Below are 26,048 nucleotides of genomic sequence, written 5' to 3'. Positions count from 1 at the left end.
CTAAGAACCTGGCTTCCTATTCATTTCTGAAATTAAAAATCTGAAGAGCAAACAAGAATAATTTACAAAACCTCATCTATTTATGTATTTTAACTTCTTTTTTCCTATGGGCTAAACAATAAACAAATAAAGTATATTTTTGATTCCTTTTTTCTACCGATGGCACCTTGGTCCTGAGTAAGGGATTTGCTGGGAGTGAATTAACTCTTTCCTGCCTCTGACTTTGGTCATTAGAGTATAACTGGTGTGTCCATGGCTTGTAAAGTTCTTTGAAAGTCAGCATTTACTGCCCATTTAGATTTGCATCCATAACTTAACACCTGGCATGGAACATCCAATCTTTTCCAGAAGTCTATATATTGTATGACTTAGTCCCTCAAATGACATTTTGTAATTTGCTTTGCCATTCTAAAAGGGCCAAGGGTATTTTTGAATCTCGTCTTTCTTGTTCTTGTGTATTAAATCAACTTGAAATTTTTAAAGTGAGACTCTTTCTGCCCCAAGTCTTGAAGCTCTAGAGAAAACAAAGCTGTCATCAGGGTGAGTGGCTGATAATTCTGCTCATTGGAGTGTATCCCTGTCAGTCTCCAGGTAGATGGCTTAACATACACCTTGTTGACAGCAAATACCAAAGGGGGACAAAGCAGGAACATCACTGTGGCTGCCTTGTCCAGTTAGTCCCCAAGTCCTTGCCAGCCCAGCTATCTTAACCATGATAGCGCTGATTTTTCCTGGGATTGTTATATCCACTGCATTTGAAGTTGACTGCCTGTGTAAGCTTTAAAAATAGAACGTTGAAGAAATGTATATTTCAGGGGTCTTTTTGTCTGTGGGTTGTAAAAATGCCTTCACAGTGCTGCTGCCTTCTTGCCTCCATCATACCTCTCTCCTCCCTGACTTGTGATAATAAATGAATACTTCTGAGAATCTTCAGGATCCTGGACTGAGCTACTGGATTTTAGCCTCAATCAGTATAGCAAAAGGAGGATGGAAATCTTCAACGGCCATTTCTCCCACGGGTTATGATAATTAAGGAATTACACAGTTTTCCTTCCTGCAAATCAAAGGACTTAAGGTGCCTCTCTAACAACATCGAAAAGCTTTTTTAGTTATTCAACTCTTGCCCTGTCAGAATAGGAGAATATCAGAACACAAAGGGCTGCAAATTTATGGGTGTCTTAAGAAAATTCTAATTATAACTTGATAAAAAAAATCCCCCTGATAAAAGTCTATTTGCAGAGAAGCAGCTCTTGTAGAACAAACTTACAAATGATTATATCCCAAACGTGCTACTTGGTAAAATTGAAAAGAAGTGTTGCTCAAGCCTTCTTAGGTATAGAAAGCAAAAGAACAACATCTCATTTTTTCACCCTCCTTTCTTTCGAGTAGAGTAGGGTACTGCATGTTAGTCAATGCTTTATTCTTTTAACATCTGCATGCTATTAATTAATGAACTTCACCATTTAAGCAAGCTCAGATATTATTTTATTAACTAAAAAATCCTCATATCACTTTATAGCTGACATATTGAAGTTGACAGTGTTGGAGGAGAGAGCTGAGTTTGGGTCCAGGATGGGGAATGGCCAGCTGTGTGACCTTCAGCAAGTCCCTCACTGCACTTTACTTTAGACAGTCATCCTCTTCTTCAATTTTTTTTTTTTTTTTTTTTTTTTTTTTTGTGGTATGCAGGCCTCTCAATGTTGTGGCCTCTCCCGTTGTGGAGCACAGGCTCCGGACACACAGGCTCAGCAGCCATGGCTCATGGGTCCAGCTGCTCCACGGCATGTGGGATCTTCCCAGACCGGGGCGTGAACACGTGTCCCCTGCATTGGCAGGCGGACTCTCAACCACTGCGCCACCAGGGAAGCCCTCTTCTTCAATTTTTGAATTCCAATCAGAACCCTTAGATTGACAATAAGAAAAATGAATTATGAGTTACTCCTACTGATTCAAATGCAGTTTTATTTGGTGTCACCTTCATTACAAGTCATGACAGTTCACAGAATGGCTAAGAAGAGTTAGCAGGGATTGAGTGCTTGCAATTGAGAACTTTGTACAGGATATCTCACTTAATCCTCAAAAGAGCACAAAAGGCAGTTTCACTTCTTTTCTGATTTAGATTCTATTTATTTATTTTTCTTCTCTGTTTGCTGTGGCTAAAACTTCCAAAACTATGTTGAATGATAGTGGTGAGAGTGGATTACCTTATCTTGTTCCTGATCTTAGAGAAAATAGTTTGTTTTCACCACTGAGAACGATGTTGGCTGTGGGTTTGTCATATATGGCCTTTATTATATTGAGGAAAGTTCCCTCTATGCCCACTTTCTGGAGAATTTTTATCATAAATGAGTGTTGAATTGTGTCAAAAGATTTTTCTGCATCTATCGAGATTATCATATGGTTTTTATCCTTCAGTTTGTTAATATGGTGTATCACATTGATTGATTTGCATATATTGAAGAATCCTTGCATTCCTGGGGTAAAGCTCAATTGATCATTGTGTATGATCCTTTTGATGTGCTGTTGGATTCCGTCGCTAGTATCTTGTTGAGGATTTTTGCATCTATGTTCATCAGTGATATTGGTCTGTGGTTTTCTTTTTTTGTGACATCTTTGTCTGGTTTTGGTATCATGGTGATGGTGGCCTTGTAGAATGAGTTTGACAGTGTTCCTCCCTCTGTTATATTTTGGAAGAGTTGAGAAAGAAAGCTGTTAACTCTTCTTTTAATGTTTGATAGAATTCACCTCTGAAGCCACAGGTCATTGGATTTTGTTTGTTGTAAGATTTTAAATCACAGTTTCATTTTCAGTGTTTCAGAATGCTCTCCTCATATTTTCTATTTCTTCCTGGTTCAGTCTTGGAAGGTTGTACTTTTCTAAGAATTTGTCCATTTCTTCTAGGTGGTTCATTTTATTGGCATATGCTTGCTTGTAGTAATCTCTCATGATCCTTCATATTTCCACAGTGTCAGTTGCCACTTCTCCTTGTTCATTTCTAATTTTGTTTATTTGAGTCTTCTCCCTTTTTTTCTTGATGAGTCTGGCTAGTGGTTTATCAATTTTACTTATCTTCTCAAAGACCTAGATTTTACTTTTATTGATCTTTACTATTGTTTCCTTCATTTCTTTTTCATTTACTTCTGATCTGATCTTTATGACTTATTTCCTTCTTCTAACTATGGGGTTTTTTGTTCTTCTTTCTCTAATTGCTTTAGGTTTAAGGTTAGGTGATTTATTTGAGATTTTTCTTGTTTCTTAAGGTAGGATTGTATTGCTATAAACTACCCTCTTAGAACTGCTTTTGCTGCATCCCATAGGTTTTGGCTCATTGTGTTTTCATTGCCCTTTTTTCCTAGGTATTTTTTGATTTCCTATTTGATTTCTTCCATGATCTCTTGGTTATTTAATAGCATATTGTTTAGCCTCCATTTGTTTGTATTTTTTACAGTTTTTTCCTCTAATTGATATCAATTCTCATAGCATTGTGGTCCAAAAAGATACTTGATCAATTTCAATTTTCTTAAATTTACCAAGGCTTGATTTGTCATTCAAGATCTGATCTGTCCTGGAAAATGTTCCAGAGCACTTGAGAAGAATGTGTATTCAGTTGTTTTTGGATGTAATGTCCTATAAATATCCATTAAGTCTATCTGGTCTAATATGTCTTTTAAAACTTGTGCTTCCTTATTTATTTTCATTTTGGATGATCTGTCCATTGGTTTAAGTGCAATGTTAAAGCCCTCTACTATGATGTGTTACTGTCAATTTCCCCTTTTATGGCTGTTAGCATTTGCCTTATGTATTGTAGTGCTCCTATGTTGGGTGCATAAATATTTACAATTGTTATATCTTTTTCTTGGATTGATCCCTTGATCATGATGTAGTGTCCTTCTTTGTCTCTTGTAATAGTCTTTATTTTAAAGTCTATTTTGTCCGATATAAGAATTGCTTCTCCAGCTTTCTTTTGATTTTTTTTCCATACCTCACTTTCAGTTTGTATGTGTCCCTAGGTCTGAAGTGAGTCTCTTGTAGACAGCATATATACAGGTCTCTTTTTTTTGTAACCATTCAGCCAGTCTGTGTCTTTTCGTTGGAGGATTTAATCTATTCATGTTTAAGGGAATTATCAATATGTGTGTTACTGTTACCATTTTGTTAATTGTTTTTGGTTTGCTATTTTAGGTCTTCTCCTTCTTTTGTGTTTCCTGCCTACAGAAGTTCCTTTAGCATTTGTTGTAGAGCTGGTTTTGTGCTGCTGAATTCTCTTAGCTTTTGCTTGTCTGTAAAGGTTTTAATTTCTCCATTGAATCTGCATGAGATCCTTGCTGGGTAAAGTAATCTTGGTTGTAGTTTTTTCCCTTTCATCACTTTAAATATGTCCTGCCACTCCCTTCTGTCCTGCAGAATTTCTACTGAAAGGTCAGCTGTCAACCTTATTGAGATTCCCTTGTATGTTATTTGTTCCTTTTCCCTTACTGCTTTTGATATTTTTTGTTTGCATTTAATTTTTGATAGCTTGATTAATATGTGTCTTTTTGTGTTTCTCCCTGGATTTATCCTGTATGGGACACTGTGCTTCCTGGAGTTTATTGACTGTTTCCTTTCCCATATTAGGGAAGTTTTCAACTATAATCCCATCAAGTATTTTCTGAGACCCTTTCTTTTTCTTTCCTTTATCTGGGATCCCGACAGTTCGATTGTTGTTGCATTTAATGTTGCCCCAGAGGTCTCTGAGACACTATTTTTTCTTCCATGTCACTTATCCTTTCTTCTACCTCAGTTATTCTGCTATTGATTCCTTCTAGAGAATTTTTAATTTCATTTATTGTGTTGTTCATCATTGTTTGTTTGCTCTTTAGTTTTTCTAGGTCCTTGTTAAACGTTTTTTGTATTTTCTCCATTCTATTTCTAAGATTTGGGATCATGTTTACTGTCATTACTCTGAATTTTTTTTCAGGCAGACTACCTAGTTCCTCTTCATTTGTTGGGTCTGGTGAGTTTTTACCTTCCTCCTTCATCTGCTGCATATTTCTCTGTTTTCTCATTTTGTTTAACTTACTGTGTTCGGGACCTCTTTTTTCTGCAGGCTGCAGGTTCAATGCTTACATTATTTTTGGTGTCTGCCCCCAGTGAGTGAGGTTGGTTCAGTGGGTTGTGTGGGCTTCCTGGTGGAGGGGACTGGTGCCTGTGTTCTGGTGATTGAGGCTGGATCTTTTCCTTCCAGTGGGGAGGACCATGTCCAGTGGTGTGTTTTCAGGTGTCTGTGGACTTAGTGTGACTTTAAGCAGCCTCTCTGCTTATGGGTGGGTTGTGTTCCTGTCTTGCTAGTTGTTTGGCATGGTGCATCTTGCACTGGAGCTTTCTGGTCATTGAGTGGAGCTGTGTCTTAGCATTGAGACAGAGATCTCTGGGAGAGCTCTCGCCAATTGATATTACAAGTGTCCGTGAGGTTTCTGTTGGTCCAGTGTCCTGGACTCGGCCCTCCCACCTCAGAGGCTCAGGCCCTGATACCCAACTGGAGCACCAAAACACTACAAGCCACACAGCTCAAAAAAAAAATAAAAGGAAGAAAGAAAGAAAAAAGAATGAACAGACAGAACCCTAGGACAAATGGTAAAAGCAAACCTATACAGACAAAATCACACAAAGAAACATACACGTACACACTCACAGAAAGAGAAAAAGGAGAAAAAATATACATATATATAAAAAGGGAAGAGAGCAAACAACTCAATAAACAAATCCAACAATGAAAATAATCACTAAATACTAAACTAAGATAAACATAAAACCAGAAACAAATTAGACAAAGAAAGCAAACCCCAAGTCTACAGTTGTTCCCAAAGTCCACCACCTGAATTTTGGGAACATTTGTTGTCTATTCAGGTATTCTTTAGATGCAGGTTTATCAAGTTGATTGTGGGATTTAATCTGTTGCTCCTGAGACTGCATGGAGAAATTTCACTTTCTCTTCTTTGTTCGCACAGCTCCTGGGCTTCAGCTTTGGTTTTGGTCCCACCTCTACATGTAGGCCACCCTCAATTGTCTGTTACTCGCCCATAGAGGAGGGGATTAAAGCAACATTTTATTAGGGCTCTCTTACTCACTCAGGCTAGGGAGAGGGAGAGATGCGGTAGTCATAATTGGAATGTGGGGTGAGCCTGCGGCGACAGTGGCCAGCATGATGTTGTAACAGCCTGAGGCTCGTCATGTGTTCTCCTGGGGAAATTGTCCCTGGATCATGGGACCTTGGCAGTGGCAGACTGCACAGGCTCCTGGAGGGGAGGTGTGGATAGTGACCTGTGCTCACACACAGGCTTCTTGGTGGCTGCAGCAGCAGTGTTAGCATTTCATGCCCATCTCTCTGATCCAAAATGATAGCCGAGGCTCACGCTCATTTCTGGATCTCATTTAGGTGGAGCTCTGAATCCTCTATCCTCAGACATCCAAAAACAATGGTCTCTTGCCTCTCTGGCAGGTCCACACTTTTCCCAGACTCCCTCCTGGCTAGCTGTGGTGCACTAACCCCCTTCAGACTGTGTTCACACAGCCAACCCCAGTCCTCTCCCTGGGATCTGACATCTGATACCCAAGCCTCAGCTCCCAGCCCCCACCTGCCACTGAGGGTGACCAGACAAGCTTCTCAGGCTGGTGAGTGCTGGTTGGCACCGATCCTCTGTGTGGGAATCTCTCCACTTTGCTCTCTGTGCTCCTGTTGCTGCACTCTTCTTGTGGCTCTGAAGTTTCCCCCTCCACCACCCGCAGTCTCCACCCGCAAAGGGACTCCTAGTGTGTGGAAACCTTTCCTCCTTCACGGCTCCCTCCCACTGGTGCAGGTCCTGTCCCTATTCTTTTGTCTCTGTTTATTCTTTTTTCTTTTCCCCTACCCAGGTTCGTGGGGGAGTCTCTTGCCTTTTGGGAGGTCTGAGGTCTTCTGCCAGCATTCAGTAGGTGTTCTGTAGGAGTTGTTCTACATGTAGATGTATTTTTGATGTATTTATGGGGAGGAAGGTGATCTCCACATCTTACTCTCTGCCATTTTGATATTAGTTTCTTTTGTTACTTTGGAGTATAGAAAAGCACATTTATAGATCCATGGTTTAAAAAATAAGAGACTAAAAAGCTAAAACAAACTTTTTTTCCACTGAACTTGACTGGTGACTCATTCCCACCTTGATGTTTCTTAATTTCTTAACTAAATGTCCACTGGCATAAAGAAACTCATGTATTAGGAAGGAGAAAAGTGTTCAGAACACATAAGTTCTGGAATATTCCATTTGTGTAATGTCTGGGAAATTTGATTTATCACAAAGATTATTGAACCCAGGATAAATTTGCACAGTTTATGTAATGTGAGTTATACAGATGCATGAAAATGTTATTCTCAAAGTTATGCCATAAACTGTAATGCAGATATTACAATGTGAATCCATATATTTCAGGGATTATTTTTCTTGTTTTTTTTAAATTAAACAGTAGTTGATTCATAATGTTGTGTTAGTTTTAAGTGTACAGAATAGTGATTCAGTTTTGGGTTTTTTTTTAATCCCAGATTATATTCTGTTATAGCTTATTACAAGATATTAAGTATAATTCTCTGTGCTATATAGTAAGTCCTTGTTGCCTATCTATTTTATGTATATTACTTTATGTCTGTTAATCCCATATTACTAATTTGTCCATCCAATCCTCTCCCCTTTGGTAGCCATAAGTTTGTTTTCTATGTCTGTTAGTCTGTTTCTGTCTTGTACACAGACTGGTTTGTATTATGTTTTAGATTCCACATATACGTGATACCATATAGTATTTGTCTTTCTCTGTCTGACTTATTTCACTAAGTGTAATATTGTCTAAGTCCATTCATGTTGCTACAAATGGCAATATTTCATTCTTTTTTATGGTTGAGTAATACTCCATTATATATATATTACACACAATATCTCTTTATCCACTCAGCTGTCAGTGAACATTTAGGTTGCTTCCATGTCTTTGTTATTGTAAATAGTGCTGCTATGAACATAGGGGTGTATTTATCTTTTCAAATTAGAGTTTTCCCTGGATATATGACCAGGAGTAGGACTGCTGGATCATATGGTAGCTCTATTTTTACTTTGTTAAAGAACCTCCATACTGTTTTCCATGGTGTCTACACCAATATGCATTCCCACCAACAGTGTAGGAGGATTCCCTTTTCTCCACACCCTCTCCAGCATTTATTATTTTTTGATGATAGCCATTCTAACTGGTGTGAGGTGATACTTCACTGTGGTTTTGATTTGCATTTCTGTAATAATTAATGATGCTGAGTATATTTTCATGTGCCTTTTGGCCATTTGTATATCTTCTTTGGAGAAAAGTCTGTTTAGGTCTTCTGCCCATTTTTCAATTAGGTTGTTTGGGTTTTTGTTATTGAGTTATATGGGCTGTTTGTGTATTTTGGAAATTAAGCCTTTTTCAGTCCATCATTTGCAAATATTTTCTCCCAGTCCATAGATTATCTTTTTGTTTTGTTTATGGTTTCCTCTGTTGTGCTTATAAGTTTAATTACATCTCATTTGTTTATTTTTTTATTTGTTTCTATTGCCTTGGGAGACTCACCTAAGAAAACATTCCTACGATGTATGTCAGAGAATGTTTTGACTGTGTTCTCTTCTAGGAGTTTTATGGTGTCACGTCTTATATTTAAGTCTTTTAGCCACTTTGAGATTATTTTTGTGTATGATGTGAAGGCGTGTTCTAACTTCATTGATTTACATGCAGCTGTCCAGCCTTCCCAATACCACTTGATGAAGAGACTGGCTTTTCTCCATTGTATATTCTTGACTCCTTTGTCAAAGATTAGTTGACCATATGTGTGTGGGGTTATTTCTGGGCTTTCTGTTCTGTTGATCCATATGTCTGTTTTTGTGCTTATCCTGTGCTGTTTTGATTACTGTAGCTTTGTAGTATTGTCTGAAATTTGAGAGGGTTATGCCTCCAGCTTTGTTCTTTTTCTTCAGGATTGTTTTGACAATTGTGGGTCTTCTATGTTTCCATATAAATTTTAGGATTATTTGTTCTAGTTCCATGAAAAATGTCATGGGTAATTTGAAAGGTGTCACATTAAATCTATATTGCTTTGGGCAGTATGGCCATTTTAACAATGTTAATTCTTCCAATCCAGGAGTGTGAGATATCTTTCCATTTCTTTGAATCATCTTCAATTTCCTTTATCAACACTTAATAGTTCTCAGCATATAGGTATTTCACCTCCTTGGTCAGGTTTATTCCTAAGTATTTTTTAATGAAATTTTAAATGGGATTTTTTTTTTGCTTTCCCTTTCTGATATTTCATTGTTAGTTTAAAGAAATTCAACAGATTTCTGCATATTAATCTTGTATCCTGCTACCTTGCTAAATTTGTTTATCAGTTCTAACAGTTTTTGTGTGGAGTCTTTAGGGTTTTCTATATATATTATCATGTCATCTGCATATAATGACAATTTTACCTCTTCCCTTCCAAATTGGATAATTTTTATTTCTTTTTCTTGTCTGATTGCTGTGGCTAGGGCTCTCAATACTATGTTGAATAGAAGTGGTGAGAGTGGGCATCCTAGTCTTGTTCCAGATTTTAACAGGAAAGTTTTCAGCTTTTCACCATTGAGTATTATGTTGACTTTGGGTTTGTCATAAATGGCCTTTATTATGTTGAGATATGTCCCCTCTATACCAACTCTGAGAGTTTTTATCATGAATAGATGTTGAATTTTATCAAATGCTTTTTATGCATCTATTGAGATAATCATATGAGTTTTATCCTTTATTTTGTTAATGTGATGTATCACACTGACAGATTTGTGAATAGTGAACCATTCTTATATCCCTGGGATAAATCCTGCTTAATAATGGTGTACGATTTTTTTTATGTATTTTTGGATTCTGTTTGCTAATGTTTTGTTGATGGTTTTTGCATTTATTCATCAGATATTGACCTGTATTTTTCTTTTTCTGTAGTTTCTTTGTCTAGTTTTGGTATCAGGGTGATGGTGACCTCATTGAATAAATTTAGAAGTGTTCCCACCTCTTCAGTCTTTTGTAATCAGCTTTCCTTTTAGAACTGCTTTTGGTACATACCATAGATTTTGTAAAGTTGTGTTTTCATTTTCGTTTGTCTCCTTTTCTAATTTCTTCTTTGATTTCATCATTGACCCATTGTTTTTTTCATGTTGTTTAGTCTTCATGTGTTTGGTCTTTTCCCATTTTTCTTCCTGTAGTTGATTTTTAGTTTCATATCATTGTGATCAGAAAAGATGCTTGATATAATTTCTATCCTCTTAAATTTATCAAGGCTCATTTTGTGACTTAGTATGTGATCTATCCTAGAGAATGTTCCATGCACACTTGAAAATAATGTGTATTCTACTTTTTTGGATGTAGTGTCCTGTAGATATCAATTAGGTCTAACTGATCTATTGGGTCATATAGAACCTCTGTTGCCTTATTGATTTTCTGTCTGGATGATTTGTCCATTGATGTCAATGGGGTGTTAAAATCCCCTACTATTATTGTATTATTGTCAGTTTCTCTCTCTATGTCTGTTAGTATTTGCTTTATATATTTAGGTGTTCCAACATTGGATGTGTATATGTTAATGCATGTAATATCCATTTTCTGTATTGATCTTTTTTCATTATATAATGTCCTTCTTTGTCTTTCTTTATGACCTGTTTTAAAGTTTATTTTAATATAGTTCTGTCAGTTTCCAGTTAGTTTTCCATGAGAATTATTCCACATGTAGATGCATTTTGATTTGTTTGTGGGGGAAGGGGAGCTCCACATCCTCCTACTCTGCCATCTTGATCCCTCCTTCCTTTTTTTTTTTCTTTTGATATTTCATAGCACTGTAAAAATCCTACCAAAACCTGGTTTAGATTTAAAGCAGTACTTTGAGAAGTACAGAAGATGGCACTGATTTCTAAGAATTGTGCATCTAAAAAGAATGTGCTGCGATTAATTCTGATCATTTATCATTTCTTTTCCTGATGGGAATTATGATGCTTTACATTTTCATCAGTTTTCTTATCTCAATGTAAAATTCTCTTTCCTCTTAAATATCCTCTAACAATTAGATGAAGAAGTGAGAATGGTAGGAATTATACATTTACATAAAATATTGGAATGGTTTAGTATGAGCAGGAATTGACAATCAACCAACCATATTTATTTCATGGTTTTTACCTGTGGGTGAATTGAATATTATAGATCCATTTGAATAGATAGCTTTATTTTATTCATGAATTGAGTATATTTATCTTGGTTCAGAAAGAACAGATGTGTATGTTTTTTGTACAAGCATCTCAGAAGATTTATTTCTACTCCCTTTAAATGAAAATCACATTTTTGGGTTATATCTTTTTTATTTCTAAATGATAAACAGTGTGGACACAAACTCCACAAGGAGCTTCTTCAACAACAGAAATAACAATAACAACAATGATCATGTACGTGGTTTTATAACCTGATTACATTTGTGCAGGATATTGAGCTAAATTTACTGCTATCTTATTAAGAAGTTAAGAACAAAAAGAAGAAAGATGTTTATACTCAAACTTACAAAAGAAACCTGGAGAGGCAAACAATGGTCCTATATTTTTCCAAATTTATCCATCTGCCCAAGGATATATTAATTTTCCTTGCAAAATTAAATGTCTGTTTCAAGGTACTCTTTGTTGCTGAACACCATGCTTGTAAAATTGGCATACTAGAGTCTTTCTAAATCAGCAGTTTCCAGAGTAAATCCATCTACAATCTGTTGCTTCATTAAAATACACAATAGAAAAGGAACAACTGAATTGGATTTTCACTAGGTCAGTGCTACCTGGTGTTCACTCTGCAGCCTATATAAAATATAGAATCCAAGTAAAAATCAACCACAATTTTTTTGTCTTTTGTATTTGTATAAAAATGGAGTAATGAGTTTTATTTCAAAAAATAGATTTAGACAAGACAATCTATTCTGCGAACACTGTTCATTTTCAAGAAATCTTCCTTAATGAATTTAAGGATTATTTTTCAAGTTTATATCACAAAATTTTAAACAACATTGTGAGGTAATCATACAAATATTTTGTCATGTAAAAGCCAAAACTTTTTGTCAAAAACTATCAATTTCCCCAAGAAAAATATTTAGTATTTTGGCTTACAAGTTACAAAAGACATTATTATCAAATATTAAACAGAAAATAATGTTTAGAAGATAAAACTTGTAAAACTGTAGTTGTATTTATATAACTTAGTTATGAAAAACAACCAACTCATCAAGTCGGGGATCCCTGCCTTGGTTTTCAGTATCCATATACAATATATTATCTGAATTTTTGCCCACACTAAGAGAATTAAGAGTCTAATGTTTTTTGTAAAAACCCAGAAACATTCTTACTCTTTAGTGGCAAATGACTAGAAAAATGCAAACAAAAAAATTTTTTGAACAAGCAATGATGAGCATTGGTGTTGTTGTAGAAATTCTATTTCCCATCTTCATCCAATAGCTCCAATTGTTCCCTCATCACTTAAGAACAGAACAGTTAAGATACTAGATAAATAATAACATCAGAAAAATAACATATGTATTTCACTATGCTTTCAACACTATGTTAAGCCCTGTATATGTATCCATTCAACCATTTGATAAATATGTATTCTGAACCCACTTGAGCCAGGCACTGTCACACATCCTGGAGTCCATGAGGGACAGGCAAACTCTCTGTCCTAAAGGAACTACAATCCAACTGGGGAGGGAGACAAGTTAAAGTAAACAAATAAATAGCATATAACGTAATTAGGGTGCAGTAAGCAAAGCAGATTAAGGAACTAGAGAGTATGGGTACAGGAGGAGATTGATAGTTTAACAGGTTGGTCAGGGAAAGCCCCTGTGAAGAGGGGACACTTGAGCAGAGTCTTGAAGGAAGTGAGGGAGCAGGCCATGCACCTCTGTGGGAGAACACATTTCAGGCATCGGAAACTAGAGGAGCAGAAGCTCTGAGCATGTTTGGTTTGAGAAACACAAAGAAGTTAGGATGGCTGGAGCAGAATGAGCAAAAAGAAATGGGTATATAATAAATTTGAAGAGTAAGGGCTTTAGGCTATGCTAAGGCACTTTTTTTAATTCAAGAGAAAACACTGGAGAACTTTTAATATGCCATCAATATTAAAAAGGTTGCACTGGTTGCAATATGGAAGAGACTCTATAAGGGTACAAGGTGGCAAAGGAGAACAGGTAAGAAGCAGATACAGAAATACAGTCGTCCCAGCTAGAGAGAAAAAATGCATTGAACTTTGATGGCAGTAATGCAGGTGGTGAGAAGCAGTGAGGTTCAGGATACATTTTGAAGATGACGTTAACAAGATTTGTCAATTGACTGGTTGAGGTGGCAGAGAGAGAAACAATTTAAGAATGATGACTAGTTTTTGTCCTGAACAAAGGGAAGACTGAGAAAGAGATCCGGTTGGTAGGGATTGGGTTATAAAAACATGAGAATAAAGAGTTCTTCCTCATATATATCCAGTTTGAGATTCCTGTTGGATGTACAAATGTATGTCAGATATCTAGTAGGTAGCGGGATATACCAATCTGGAGCTCTGGAAAGAAGTCAGAGGTGGAGATCATTACTCAGGAGTCATCAGAGAGCAACGGTGGGAGGAGGAGAATGAGCAGCTCAAGGTGGAAGGAACACCAGGAGAACCCAGGTGAAGAAGGCATTTCAAGAGAGAAGAAATAATCAACTATGTCAACTGTTTCTAAGACAGAATAAGATAGAAACAGAGAATCGAGGTTGAATTTAGAAAGATGGTGCTCACGGGTGGCCTAACAGAAGTTTCAAAGGAAAGATAGAAAAGATAACCTGGCTGGAATGAAATCAAGAGTGAATGGGTGGTAAAAAAATTCAAAGGATCATAGAGATAATATTTAGAAAAGTCTTACCATAATGATGAGCAGGGAAACAGGAGCCACTGGAGAGGAAGGTGGGGTTGAGGAAAGCAGTATGTCAGATGCAGATATTCGAGCGTGTCTGATGTTGAAGGGGATGATTCCGTAGAAGAGAATTTGATGTCTCCTGGAAAATAGAAAAGAGTTGCTGGAGTGATGTATTCCACACAAGGAGGGGTAGATCCCGCACCAAGGCAGATTCGGCCTGGTAACCGGAGGGAGAACACGTGGATCAAATGAGTGCCTGGAGGGCAGGAAGGTTGAGGTTCCATGAAGAAAGGATGGGTGCTTCTCTGTTCTTAGAGCTTATTTTTCTCAGTGAAATAAGAAGCAAGATCATTAACTGAGAGAGAGATGAATATCAGATGTTTCAGAGGAAAAAAGAGGAGGCATAAATTTGTCATCCTAGAGACTGGGAAAAGGCAGTAGGATTGCAGGTCTGGTGCGAGAGCTTTGCCCATGTGGGAGACATGGTTAGCTCAGGTGTGTTTCCTGCATCCGCATGCCTTTCTCACCCTTCACAAGAAGTTAGGTACTTATTATCCTCATTTTACAGATGAAGAAACTAAAACAGAGAAGTTAACTTGCCCAAGTTCACACTGGAAGTGAGGAAATCCAGAATCCAGCCTGAGCTGGGGCTCCAGCGGCCTCCCCTCCATCACCCTGCTGACAGCCTGAGTCTCACTGCAGGAAGTGAGGAACGGAAGATGCCATCTGAGCCCAAGAGACGTCTTCTGCCCACATCCCAGTAGCCCCTCTTGCCCACTTCCGTGCACAAAACTTCAGTAATTCAGATGAAGAGGACTAACTACAGAATGCTTATAAAAGAAAAAGAAAAAAATACAGTAACATTTAAAACAATAATGGTTATTTCTCTGCCTTTACTGGGAATGAGAAAAATTTGCCATACTAAATTTTCTAGAAAACAGAAGTTTATACCCTTTCTGTGGTAATTTTTGCTAAAATGTGTTCTGTAAGCATAATAAAACACGCTGTGCAGAGATTCTACACTAAGCCACAGCAGAGCATGTTTTATAGTAAAGATTATGACACTCTCCCTTTGTGAGGGTTTCTAGAATTTTTAACGACCCTAAGATGTTGAGATATGTTAGGTCTTTGACTGCCTGAGATGTTCCTTCACTGCTTCCACACAGTAATTTATTTTTACTTCAAATCTCAGCAATCCCTTTCCTTCCTCATTCCCAATCCACTGCTGTCACTTTAATAGCACTGAAGGAAAAACAATGTGTTAAGTTCACATTTGGAAGCCATGAGGCAACTACAATTAAAAAAGAAAAAATGCATTTAGTAGCCCTAAAATATTCTCCTTGCAACCTGTTCAGTCACTTGATTTGATGAGGACTGGTGGTCCCAGAGTCTGATCTGGGAATTTGTGTAACAGAGTAACCAAATTCACTCAGAGTCGCCTGGTTAAGATCATAAAGGGCTTACTGTAAAGAACTGGAAAGAATCATTCCTGAGGATGGAAGCCCTCTTCCTCCTAGTCTGGGCCCCTCCGTGTCCTTCTGCCTGATGCAGCAGGAGGACACACATGTGGCTGAGGACACAGGGCCCTCTGAGTGTGGTCCAGACATTCTTTGACCCTTTCTGATTCTATTGCTCTCCGAAGGGGTTTCTCTATTCACAGGCTTAAAGTTACCACACGACAAAGGCCCTTGAGGTAAGTCACAACTAAGGGTTTAGAGAAGGCGCTTGCCTGCCGGGAGCTGCGTGGTTCTCCTTAGGGCTGTTCAGCAGATAGGAAGGGAGCTGCCTGTGTAATTTTGTCTTCCTGGAGGCACATTTCTAAAAGTAAAAAGAAACAGGTGAAATGTACTTTAATAATAAATTTTATTTATCCTGATATTTAATGAATATAGAATATTATTAATAAGATGCTTGCATTCTATTCTCCATACCAAGCCCTTCTCTACACCAAGTGCAGACTGAGATCACAGCTGCATATGGTGTAGAGCTGTCATTGGTCAGTGTGGCTTCAGACCAAGAGACTCTGAGCACATGACAGATCACCCCTGTGAGCATAGTTACCCTCCACCTTCACTGTTCAACATTCTTCTTTTTAGTACTAGCACTGATAACACATTTCTACTATTAACTGTTTCTATCAATATCACATTGTTACAATTTTCAATGAGTCACCCACCCATTTGCTTACATTGATGACTCAGTACAAGTTGAACTCTTTGTTAGACATCCCAATGTCCTCAAAGTCCTCCTTATAATTATTGACCTAAGGTTTCTCCTCCAGTTCCCACTGTCTAATCCAGCCTTCACATTTCATCACTACAATGATATTTCTAAAAGACAAATTTGATCTTTGCTTAACTACACAAAAATTATGAGGAAAATATCAAACCCTTCATAATTTGACCACTGTCTTAACTATCTCATTTCATTTGCTTCCACTTTCCGTTTTATACTTTATTCTAAAACTTGCACACTCCATGGGTTCCCTGAGTATGACATGTTTTCTGGCCTCTCCATCTTAGAATAAGTTATTGTTTCCACCTGAAATGATCTTTGCTTGTCACCTGCAGGTGAACTGCTGTCATCAGCCAAGATTCAGTCTAGTTCAGTTGAGTAATTTAACTCACCACACACTAGCTCCTTGAGGATAAGGATTGTGTTTTATTATCCTTGTGTCACCAATATCTAGCTCAAGGTCAGATACTGAACTACATACGTATTTTTTGATCTGACCTAAATGTACAAAAACTTTTAGTAGACTCAGTTGTAAATTATTAACAGGAATAAATGTTATAAAAGAAAGATATTCCTATTTTTTAGTATTTAATTGACTTCTATTTTAACTGTATTTAATGCCAGCATTCAAACATCATCAGTAGTTTTATTTTGCTTTAATCCCAGTTAATTTTATTTAATTTCCTTCAACCATCCTACCTACACAACCACTGAAATCCCTGATGGAAAGTCTTATTATCTCTGAAACACAAACCACCAATTACTTCATTAGATAAAATATAAGGTGGTATGTCTCAAAATCCTAATTCAGATTCTGGTGAGTTTTGAGAAAATGTATACTTATCCTAGGACACTCATCCCAAGGAATAAACTGATAAGATTTTAATAAAATATCAAAATGAAGTATTCAGCTGATTCCATACAAATCCCTACTTGAATAGTTATGTGAAACAAGCAGAAATAAAAGCCTCTGATAAATAGAATTATTTTCCCAGGATAGCAGAATTATTTGCTGTATAAACAATTATAACCAGACATAACAACACTTTTGTTTTAAACATTAAGTACCAGAGTGAGGATATTTCTTAAAGTTTGTAAAAATTCTAGTTTTACAACTTCGTGAGAGAGCCACCACCTCTTGAGAAGGGAGCATGATAAAGTAATCAAGACAAGCTCTTCTTCCCTCTATTGAGCTGTCTTGAACGAATAAAGATAGATTCTAGGAACATCCTTTAATCTGGGGATACTATTCACAGTAGTCAGGATGGGGGTCAAAATCTCCCTTCCTCTTCCCTGTTCCCCTTGGAGTGAGGGAAAAAGCCAGTTGGGACTATTTATGAAGGAAACAGAACAATGAAAGAGAAAATATGGATATAAGATTAGAGGCAGGATGAAAAGAGAAGCTAGCTGGCTGATAGCACCCCTCAACTAAATCTTATTTGTCTGCACTGGCCCTTGTACTTCTGGGTTTTACCATTTCCTGTTTCTACTAAATCTCCCTACAGTTTCAGGCCTATTAAAACCCACGCTTTCACTATCTAACACATGTCTGAACAAAGTAAGGAAGAGCATTTCTTTTAGACAACGATTTCACTTCAAGGAAATTTCAGGTCGTTCACAATATGGTGATGAAACTGATCCATTTCCTTCCCATCTCTTGGCCTTCCTACCCCTGACCTTTGGCTCTTAGAAAAGTAAAGGGTTAGAGAAGCTCGGTTTGTTCCAAGCTGTGAGTCCCTCTCTAAGTCATATCCATCATTTGGATGCCAAATTATGGTTACAAAGCACCTAGGCAAATACTTTGACTGCCTGTGATCTTTTCTATTTCTAAAATTAATCTCCAAAATGTAGAATTTTGCTTTTTAAGTAAATTCTTCACGTCAAAAGGGTATGTGAGTTAAAGGATTATACACAGGATCTCAAAACACTACACTTCCTTTGTTCTGGATTTGAATTCCCTATTGAGTCTCTGAGTTGCTCAATGCTGAAGGGCACATAAGTATAATTAATGTGATAGTAAACAGACTCTGTGGCCAGATGCAGCAGCAAAACACAACCCTCCTCTTACAAGTCCACGAACAGGCTTGTTTTAACTGTTTGCTTTGGGCTTTTCCACAGCTGTTCACATCACCCAGCCCAGGCTCAGTGGGATGGATGCCTTTGGATATACCTCATTCCTGGTTTATTCGCGGGTCCCAGACATCAGCTATGATTACGAGTTCCACTTGAAGTTTCAGCTGGCAAACAACCACTCAGCAGTGGAAGACAACTTGTTATTTTTTACCGGACAGAAGGGTCATGGTAAGATTACCTGAACCCTCTAGGGCTTGCTTAGGTTTTTTAACAATACTTGAGAGATTCCTCAGGGACTATGGCTGTGGGTGAGGCAGGCGCTTGCCTGGATCAGCCTCCTCCTATCTGCTGCTCAAGCATGTGCCTTGTCCAAGGTGTGCAGCAGCCCTTGACCCCCAAACCCTGTTCACACCAGGCCTCTTCTTATAATCAGGGAATTGTAACTCCTGCCAGCAAGCGTGAAGACAGAGAAGGGGGCAAGTCACACGAGAAGTGAGCTTATCTACTGGTCCTGTCCTCTGTTTCTTTGCATTTCCACAGAGAAGGAGAGAAGGGAAATTCTCAGAAGGAACACATTTTACCATGTGTCGTGAAATGGGAATGGTTGCCCTCAAAGAAAACCATCCCAAATTAAAGGAGCAAGAATTTAAGAAAGTGCTAGGTCTGTAATCATGTACTCCAGTGCCCTTCAATTGGTGGGAAAGCAATGTATAAGATAAATTTGTGTGTTAAGTAGAAACCAGCTATGCACACATGAGATCAAGGAAAAGCACGTATGTTTTACTCCCAAGTCAACAACTAACTACTTAAGCAATTAATCACCTATCTTCTCTGAGCTGGGGGTCCTCCACTGTGAAATCAAAATGTTACACCAGAAAATGACCTTTCTCATCAGTAACTCTACGGTCCTAGGGCAACTAATGAATTGTGTCGTTTTCAACTCACCCAATGCCTGTTTCTGTATTAACACGTGTCTGAAAGAAGCCCACACCCCAAGGGAAGGGTGCTGTGCAGCCTTGCCCCACCTCTGGGAGGACGAGGGCTGCTTTATCACGTGAGTGCTCTCTGGCCTCTGAGCCCCATATGTGCTCTCCCCTCCCCACCCTTGGTGGGAGATGTCTGTCAGAGTGGTGAAGAGAGCAGGCTCTGGGCCTGAAAGATAGGTTTGGATCTGGTCTCCACCACTTACAAACTACACGTCAAGTTACTTAGTGTCCCTTTGCCTCAGTCTCCTCTCTGTTCAAATGAGTATAATGATGGTGATTCCCCGTCAGAGCTGGGAGGACGAACATGGTTAAGACGTGGACTCAGTAGCACGGAACACTGGACTCACAGCATCCTTGCTTGTGTTGTTTCAGGAGGCCTTCTCCAGCCACCTCCACAAAGCAGGTCTCACCTCATCCCAACAAAGTTATTCTCTACCTCAGCCTCTTGCTTACTTCCTTCAAAGCCCTTACCTCAATTTACAATTCATTTATCTATTTTGTAGATAGTTATCTATTATCATTTATCTATTTTGTTTCCTGTCTGCCTCTACTGCGAGAATGGGATCTCTAGGTAGACAGAGACCAAGCCATCCTGTTACTGAACCAAACTCAGGTCTGCTCGCCCGAGCTCAGTAAAGCCAATCAACCGACACTGCGTGTGGTGAAGGAAAGTGCAGCGTTTATTGCAGGCGCCAAACAAGGAGTCCAGGGCAGCTCATGCTTAAAAGGCACAAACTCCCTGAAGGCTTCCAGGGAAAGGTTTTTAAAGACAAGATTGGGGGGGGGGGCATGTGGGGTGTGTGATCAGCTTGTGGACCTTCTTCTGATTGGCTGGTGGTGACGTAACTGGGAGTCAACATCATCCACCTTCTGGTTCCACCTGGGGTCTTCGTACTTGTGGGCAGCATGCAGTTAACTTCTTCCACATGGTGAGGGTTTCAGTATCTACAAAACAGCTCAAAGGACATGGCTCAGAATAATATCAACAGCACTCGAGGAGGAGCTAAATGTCCTTGACTTTGTTTAATGGCTAAACTGTTATTACTTTGTCTTGCTTAACAGTTTTCCTTTTTTCCCACATTTCTCACTTCTCTGATTAAATTTATTCTTTAACTAAAGTTTTTTACAGACAAAAGGCTGGCAGAGGACATGGGTGGGTGGCCGGGCTCTGCCCTGGGATGGTTCCACAGGGTCCTGCTTGATTACAATCCTTCCTGAACTTTATACACCCACACTTAGCACACTGCCTGACACATAATCAGCACTGAATAAAATACCCACAGTAAGCACAGACAATTGTATGTCATATAAGTCAGCAACTCGGTTACACAAAGGTTCTTAGAGTGACCAGTCTCAGGGACTTGCAGTTCAGATGCCGTCTTCTCCGTAATGATTTCCCCATGGTTACTCTCTCCTTCCTCTGAGGGTTGCTGAGATGCCCTACACTGTGGGCATGGAGCCCTCATGACACGCCTTGGTAGGCTACATTTCTCTCCTCATTCAGAGAAATAGTGTCCCGGTTATCACTGTATCACCCACAAAGCCTCCCTCAGAGGGCTATAATAAACATCTGTTGAATGACTGCCAGAAGGCAGGGAGGAAAGAAGGAAAAGAAGAAGGAATTCCTACCCTTAACTCTACACTGCATATAATTATATCCTTCTCATTAGCAAAAAACAAACAAACAAACAAACTGGCAAATAAAAAATTCAAATGAGCATCACAAAGCTTGAGTGAGTCCTAAACGATTCACAGAGGAAGAACCCTAGCAAAAAATAAACATTTGGCCCATGAAAACTCTGCCACCAAATGCCTCTTCAATGCTCTTCAACTACAGATTCCTTCAAAATTCTCCAAACAAAAAAATGTAAAAACATTGTCTTGGTCGCAGCACTTCTAAAGTATGAAATTTTACATGTTACACTTTCTGGTCTTCTCACATCTCTTCTGTGTGTAGGGAGATGAATGCTAATGCAGCACTTGCATCTGTAGGTTTACAGCATGGCTAAATAAAGGCTGGATAACTGGTAGATTAATTGTGGAGCTCTATCTGCCAATCAGTGAAAATGAAAAATCTGAAACATACAATTCCACATTGTACCACCAGAGAGAGCAAGAACACCAGCTAAGAAATGCAAGTCAAGCCAAAGAGCTTCTCAAGGGGGGATTTCTCCAGGTAGAACCTCTTCACACCTGTATCAGAATCACACGATGGTGCTTGTTAAAATATTAATTCACAAGCCATCTTGAATTTAGAAAAATAGACTTTTATCAAGAACGTTAGGTGCTTTTCATGCAACTAATATTTTAGAGCAACCATACAAAACCCCTAAGGACCAGCTAAATTAGACCATATATGGGGACAGACTATGATATGCAGTTATTGCTCGTAATATCATAGGCAGGGAGGATTTTTCAATTTACATAGCATAAAGTTATTGGTTAAATAAACACATATTCCTTTAAAATATATTATTATGATCAACATTAACCACACAATTTGCAATTTTCTGTTCTATATAAGAAGCTAGGACCCAAGTTAGTGTTTCTAACAGTGGTATCTCCACATATAGGTATTATTGTAGAGTAACATAAATCTCTGACCTGTGCTTTGGTTGTTACTAAAACCACCATTTCACATGCTGCCTTTGTCTTTCTCAGGTTAAAAGATGCACAAAGCCACAGAGTTCATATGATCACTTGAACTATAAGCCAACCTCTAATTTTGGACATGAAAAGGCAAGGGAACTCCTTCACTCCCCAACACGGGTGATGTTCTTCCTCGAGTCCCCAGAGCCAGACTCTGACTTTGCCAGACTTCATGCACATTGAACTCTGGACAACTTACACCGTCAAACATTTCCACTTGAAAATGTCTCTCTTGACGTAGGATTTTAACCTAAGCTAAAACTCGTCCTGCCTTTCTGCAGTCATATTTGGCATTTCCTTCATTACCAGTTCTTCCTTCCCTCCCTTATAACTTGTGTCTTATAGCTCGGCTCTTCTAAAAACCACCAGTCTGTCCCACATCGGTCCACAGAGGAATACTTGATCTTCCCCTCCCATATTCCTTCCACTGGCGACTGGTATAAACATGCTGCTTCCTCCAGAACCCAGGAGTCATCTGGGTTTCTCCCTTCTATTCATTTTGACAGTTATTTACTGGGAGCCTAGATGGGGGATTCTTCCCAGTGCTGGAGATACAGTTGTGAATAATTCAGACAAGGTCCTTGTCATCTTCTCTCCAGTTTATACCCCATGTTTCATAAAACACCAAGGTCTGTCCATTTTACCTTCCAATGACTTTTTCATCTTTTCTCCTTCTTTCTTCCCTTCCTTGCTCCCAGTTTATCTGTCATAGGCGGTCACAGTAGCAATAACCTCCTTTCCAGGCTCCCTGCACAGTCCTGCCCTCTCCCTCTCTATTCTCCACATAGAAGTCTGAACGTATGCTGCCTAATCAACATGCTTCCTCATAACATACCACCTAAGATCCTTTGCATAACATGCACAGACATGTGTCCAGCCCCTGCCCATTTGCACAATCTCTTGACCTTCATTCTGCCCTACACGCAGCAATATCAGCACACGTGTATATTCTGGGTCATGTCACTGGGTCATGTCACTGTGCCATGTCACTGGGTCATGTCATTGTGTCATTTCACTGCATCCTCCACCTTTGTGCTTTCACATAGGCTGTCCAATCTTCCTAAGACACCCACACTTCACTTTCATGCCTCAAAACCACTTCTATCCTTTAAGCCTCAGCTCAAAAAATTATCTTTAGGTCTTTAACACTTCCAGGAAATTTAAGAATTCATCTCACTGCAGCTTGCTGGGAACGGTTATCATATTTTACAACTGTTTGTCTATATCTCTCTCAACAAGGACTGTGGGTTTTCTTTTTTTCTATCAACAGTGGCTGTCATGTGTAGACACTCATTACAGTTTTGAAAGAATGAATACAAAAATCTCTGTCTCTGTTACACTAAAACTTATAATCAATTTAGGGAAGCACAACATAACGTACTTAAAATTTTGTGAACTTATCATTAACTTAAAATTTGTTAAAATTTTATTAACAATACTAAACCAGAGGTCAGAAATTATGTCTAGTACACAAAGTATCTATCATGGTGTCTAATACTTGTCTGGAACATAGGCATCATTGAATGTAAAGAAAGACGTAAGTGATAGAAAAGATGGAGCTCAGAAAGTAGAAATTTCACCCAACTAGAACAGTCAGGGAATGTGCTCCCATTCTGTGTGTTTCCCATCCATTCCCTTCCATTTCAGCCAATGCTCTACAACTAGTGCTGCAGCTGTCTTGCTTGCCTCCCTAGCGCCACTCTCTCCCAGCCCATCCCCACCCCACTTATGCCATCTGAGAACCATCGTCCCATCCACGCCACCTTCCCTGCTCCCTCCTGCCTGGAGCACCTGCCCCAGGTATCTTCCCATCCTCGATACAACCCATCCAGGTAATGGTCCTCTGACAAACCCAGGTCTCCCATATCCTACCTACACAAAGCCTGTATGGAACAGATAGCTTCTATCCCGTAATTTGGAACCTAATCATACACTGTGTTGTCATTTACAGTCACTACTTCAAATCGTATGAAGTTACCATTTTCATAAATCAAAAACATTAGGATAGCAATAATTGCATAATCCCTCATCAAGATTAATCTTAAATTCCTTTTGGATAAACTAAGTCTTTAATCTCTTTCATATGCCCCACTGCATCACTCACATGGCAGGTATTGTGTGAGAAATTGATAATCACATGCTTAATGATTCTTTCACTCACTGAAGGATTCTCCATAGACAGAAGCTCTACTGGTTCGTTCATAATACTGTGTGGGAACAGATTGATCTGGATTGTGTCAGAAAAGTTAGGACCTAAATAAAGGGGAGGGGAGGACATGGATTACTGTTCACATCATTGAAATGTAAGATTAAATATCAACATTATCCTGTATTAAAAGGTGTGATGGGGGCTTCCCTGGTGGCGCAGTGGTTGAGGGTCCGCCTGCCGATGCAGGGGACACGGGTTCGTGCCCCTGTCTGGGAAGGTCCCACATGCCACGGAACGGCTGGGCTCGTGAGCCATGGCCGCTGAGCCTGCACGTCCGGAGCCTGTGCTCCACAATGGGAGGGGCCACAACAGTGAGAGGCCCGCGTACAGCAAAAAAAAAAAAAAAAAAAAAAAAAAAAAAGGTGTGATGCTGTGACAGACTCCTTCAAAAAAACATACATAAATCCCTGGATAATTGATCTCTGCATCTGAGTGCATTGTGTGCATAGCTTTCTGTCCATCACCTGCAGGCAGGCCTTCTGTGCTGCGGTAATTATGAAAGGCTACCTCATATGTCATGCCAAATAATTTCTTGTTTACTTCAAGCCCTTAGTTATTAACTATAACTGAAATGAGAGCACATAAATATAGCTTGATGGTTTTGTGTGGAAAAAAATTGGGGTGTATGTCATCCACAGAAAAACAAATATGGAGCACCACACAAAACTGTCAGCTCCGCCTGTTCAGAGCTGGGGTCAGACCCTGCAGAAGAAGAGGGCAAGGGGGGGCAGCCAATCCCTCACATGGCACAGCACCGGGCCCCATGGCCTGGCCACCTCCAGTCACAACTGGCAGTGTGTGCCAGTGTTCTACAACAGAAAAATGTTCATCTTGTGATGAGAAACCATGAGGATTTCTACCTGACAACCTCAAACTATCAAATCTTCATTTTCTTTAAATTAAACATCCTGGACTGTGTCTTCAATGTCATCTAAGTTATCAAATAAATTGAGTTCTTAAGATTGTTCAAAAAGAAGTTAAGCTAATTCACTTTACTGACTGAGAAATATGTGAAAAATTGACCAGGGCTCAAATAAGGTTACAAATGACAAAAATATGTAGATCCTAGCAAATCCCCCCCCCCTTGTTAAACTTACATGGAAGGGAGTGTTCATTTAAGCGTAGTTCAGTGGGAGCACCTTGGTCTCACAGAAGAGCATCCAGAGGAGGAACAAACTGCAAATCAATCAACTCTAAGCCCACATTCTCACTGTTTGTTCTGCACTTCCAGTGAGCGCGTGGGGTTCCATCTCAGGGAAATTCAAGTTTACCCGCCAACTGGTGCTTCCACCCCTTGTTTTCATGTTGTCATCTCTGACAGCACATCAAGAGAGTTCCGGACTTCCCACTTTTCTATTCTCAACTCCTTTTGTTCAAGAGATAGAAAACTGGGAGCCAGATGTAACTCCAGGAAATGCATTTTATCACATTTTCATGTGCTCAGAGTGCAACGGTGCACTTGTAGCCAGCGTCACTCTCACCCTATTCTCACGTGTTCTGAGTGCAACAGTGCACTTGTAACCAGCGTCACTCTTACCCTATTTTCATGTGCTGGGAGTGCAGTGGTGCATTTGTAGCCAGCATCACTCTCGCCCTTCTGTTCACTAGCACAGCTGCAAGTCAGGGCACCAGCTTGATGTGGCCAAAAACAGTAGCCTGTTAACACTGCCCACATTTTAACAATTTAATCCTCTGAGTTGGACACTATATGGTCTCCATTGTAGACAATGACTAATGAAGAAACATCACGGACATGGCTTTGTATGGTTCCAATGCTTTCAAAGCTCTGGAATATACATAGTTTAATGGTCATATCAACAAAATGCAAAGCTAAAAGTTTCCCACTATGATTAGAAGCTGTACAGATATTAAGATAGAGATTGTATGCTCCCTAAGAGTTCATTCAAAATATCCAGTTATTTTAATTTTAGTGTAACTGTCA

At 39.1% G+C, this 26,048-nt stretch overlaps 1 protein-coding gene across 1 annotated transcript in view; it reads left to right on the top strand.

The window, feature by feature from the left end:
* EYS (eyes shut homolog) overlaps nt 1-26,048 on the top strand; it is a 1,591,612-nt gene that overhangs the window by 1,463,460 nt on the left and 102,104 nt on the right. The window contains exon 35 of the mRNA XM_060115102.1: nt 18,308-18,490. Within this exon, the coding sequence (XP_059971085.1) occupies nt 18,308-18,490 (183 nt within the window). The remainder of the gene's footprint in view (nt 1-18,307; nt 18,491-26,048) is intronic.

The sequence above is a fragment of the Mesoplodon densirostris genome, chromosome 12 (assembly GCF_025265405.1).
Source record: "Mesoplodon densirostris isolate mMesDen1 chromosome 12, mMesDen1 primary haplotype, whole genome shotgun sequence".
In the NCBI taxonomy this organism is placed as follows: domain Eukaryota; kingdom Metazoa; phylum Chordata; class Mammalia; order Artiodactyla; family Ziphiidae; genus Mesoplodon; species Mesoplodon densirostris.
Note: the sequence above shows the minus strand (reverse complement) of the source record. Positions and strands in the feature narration are given on the sequence as shown.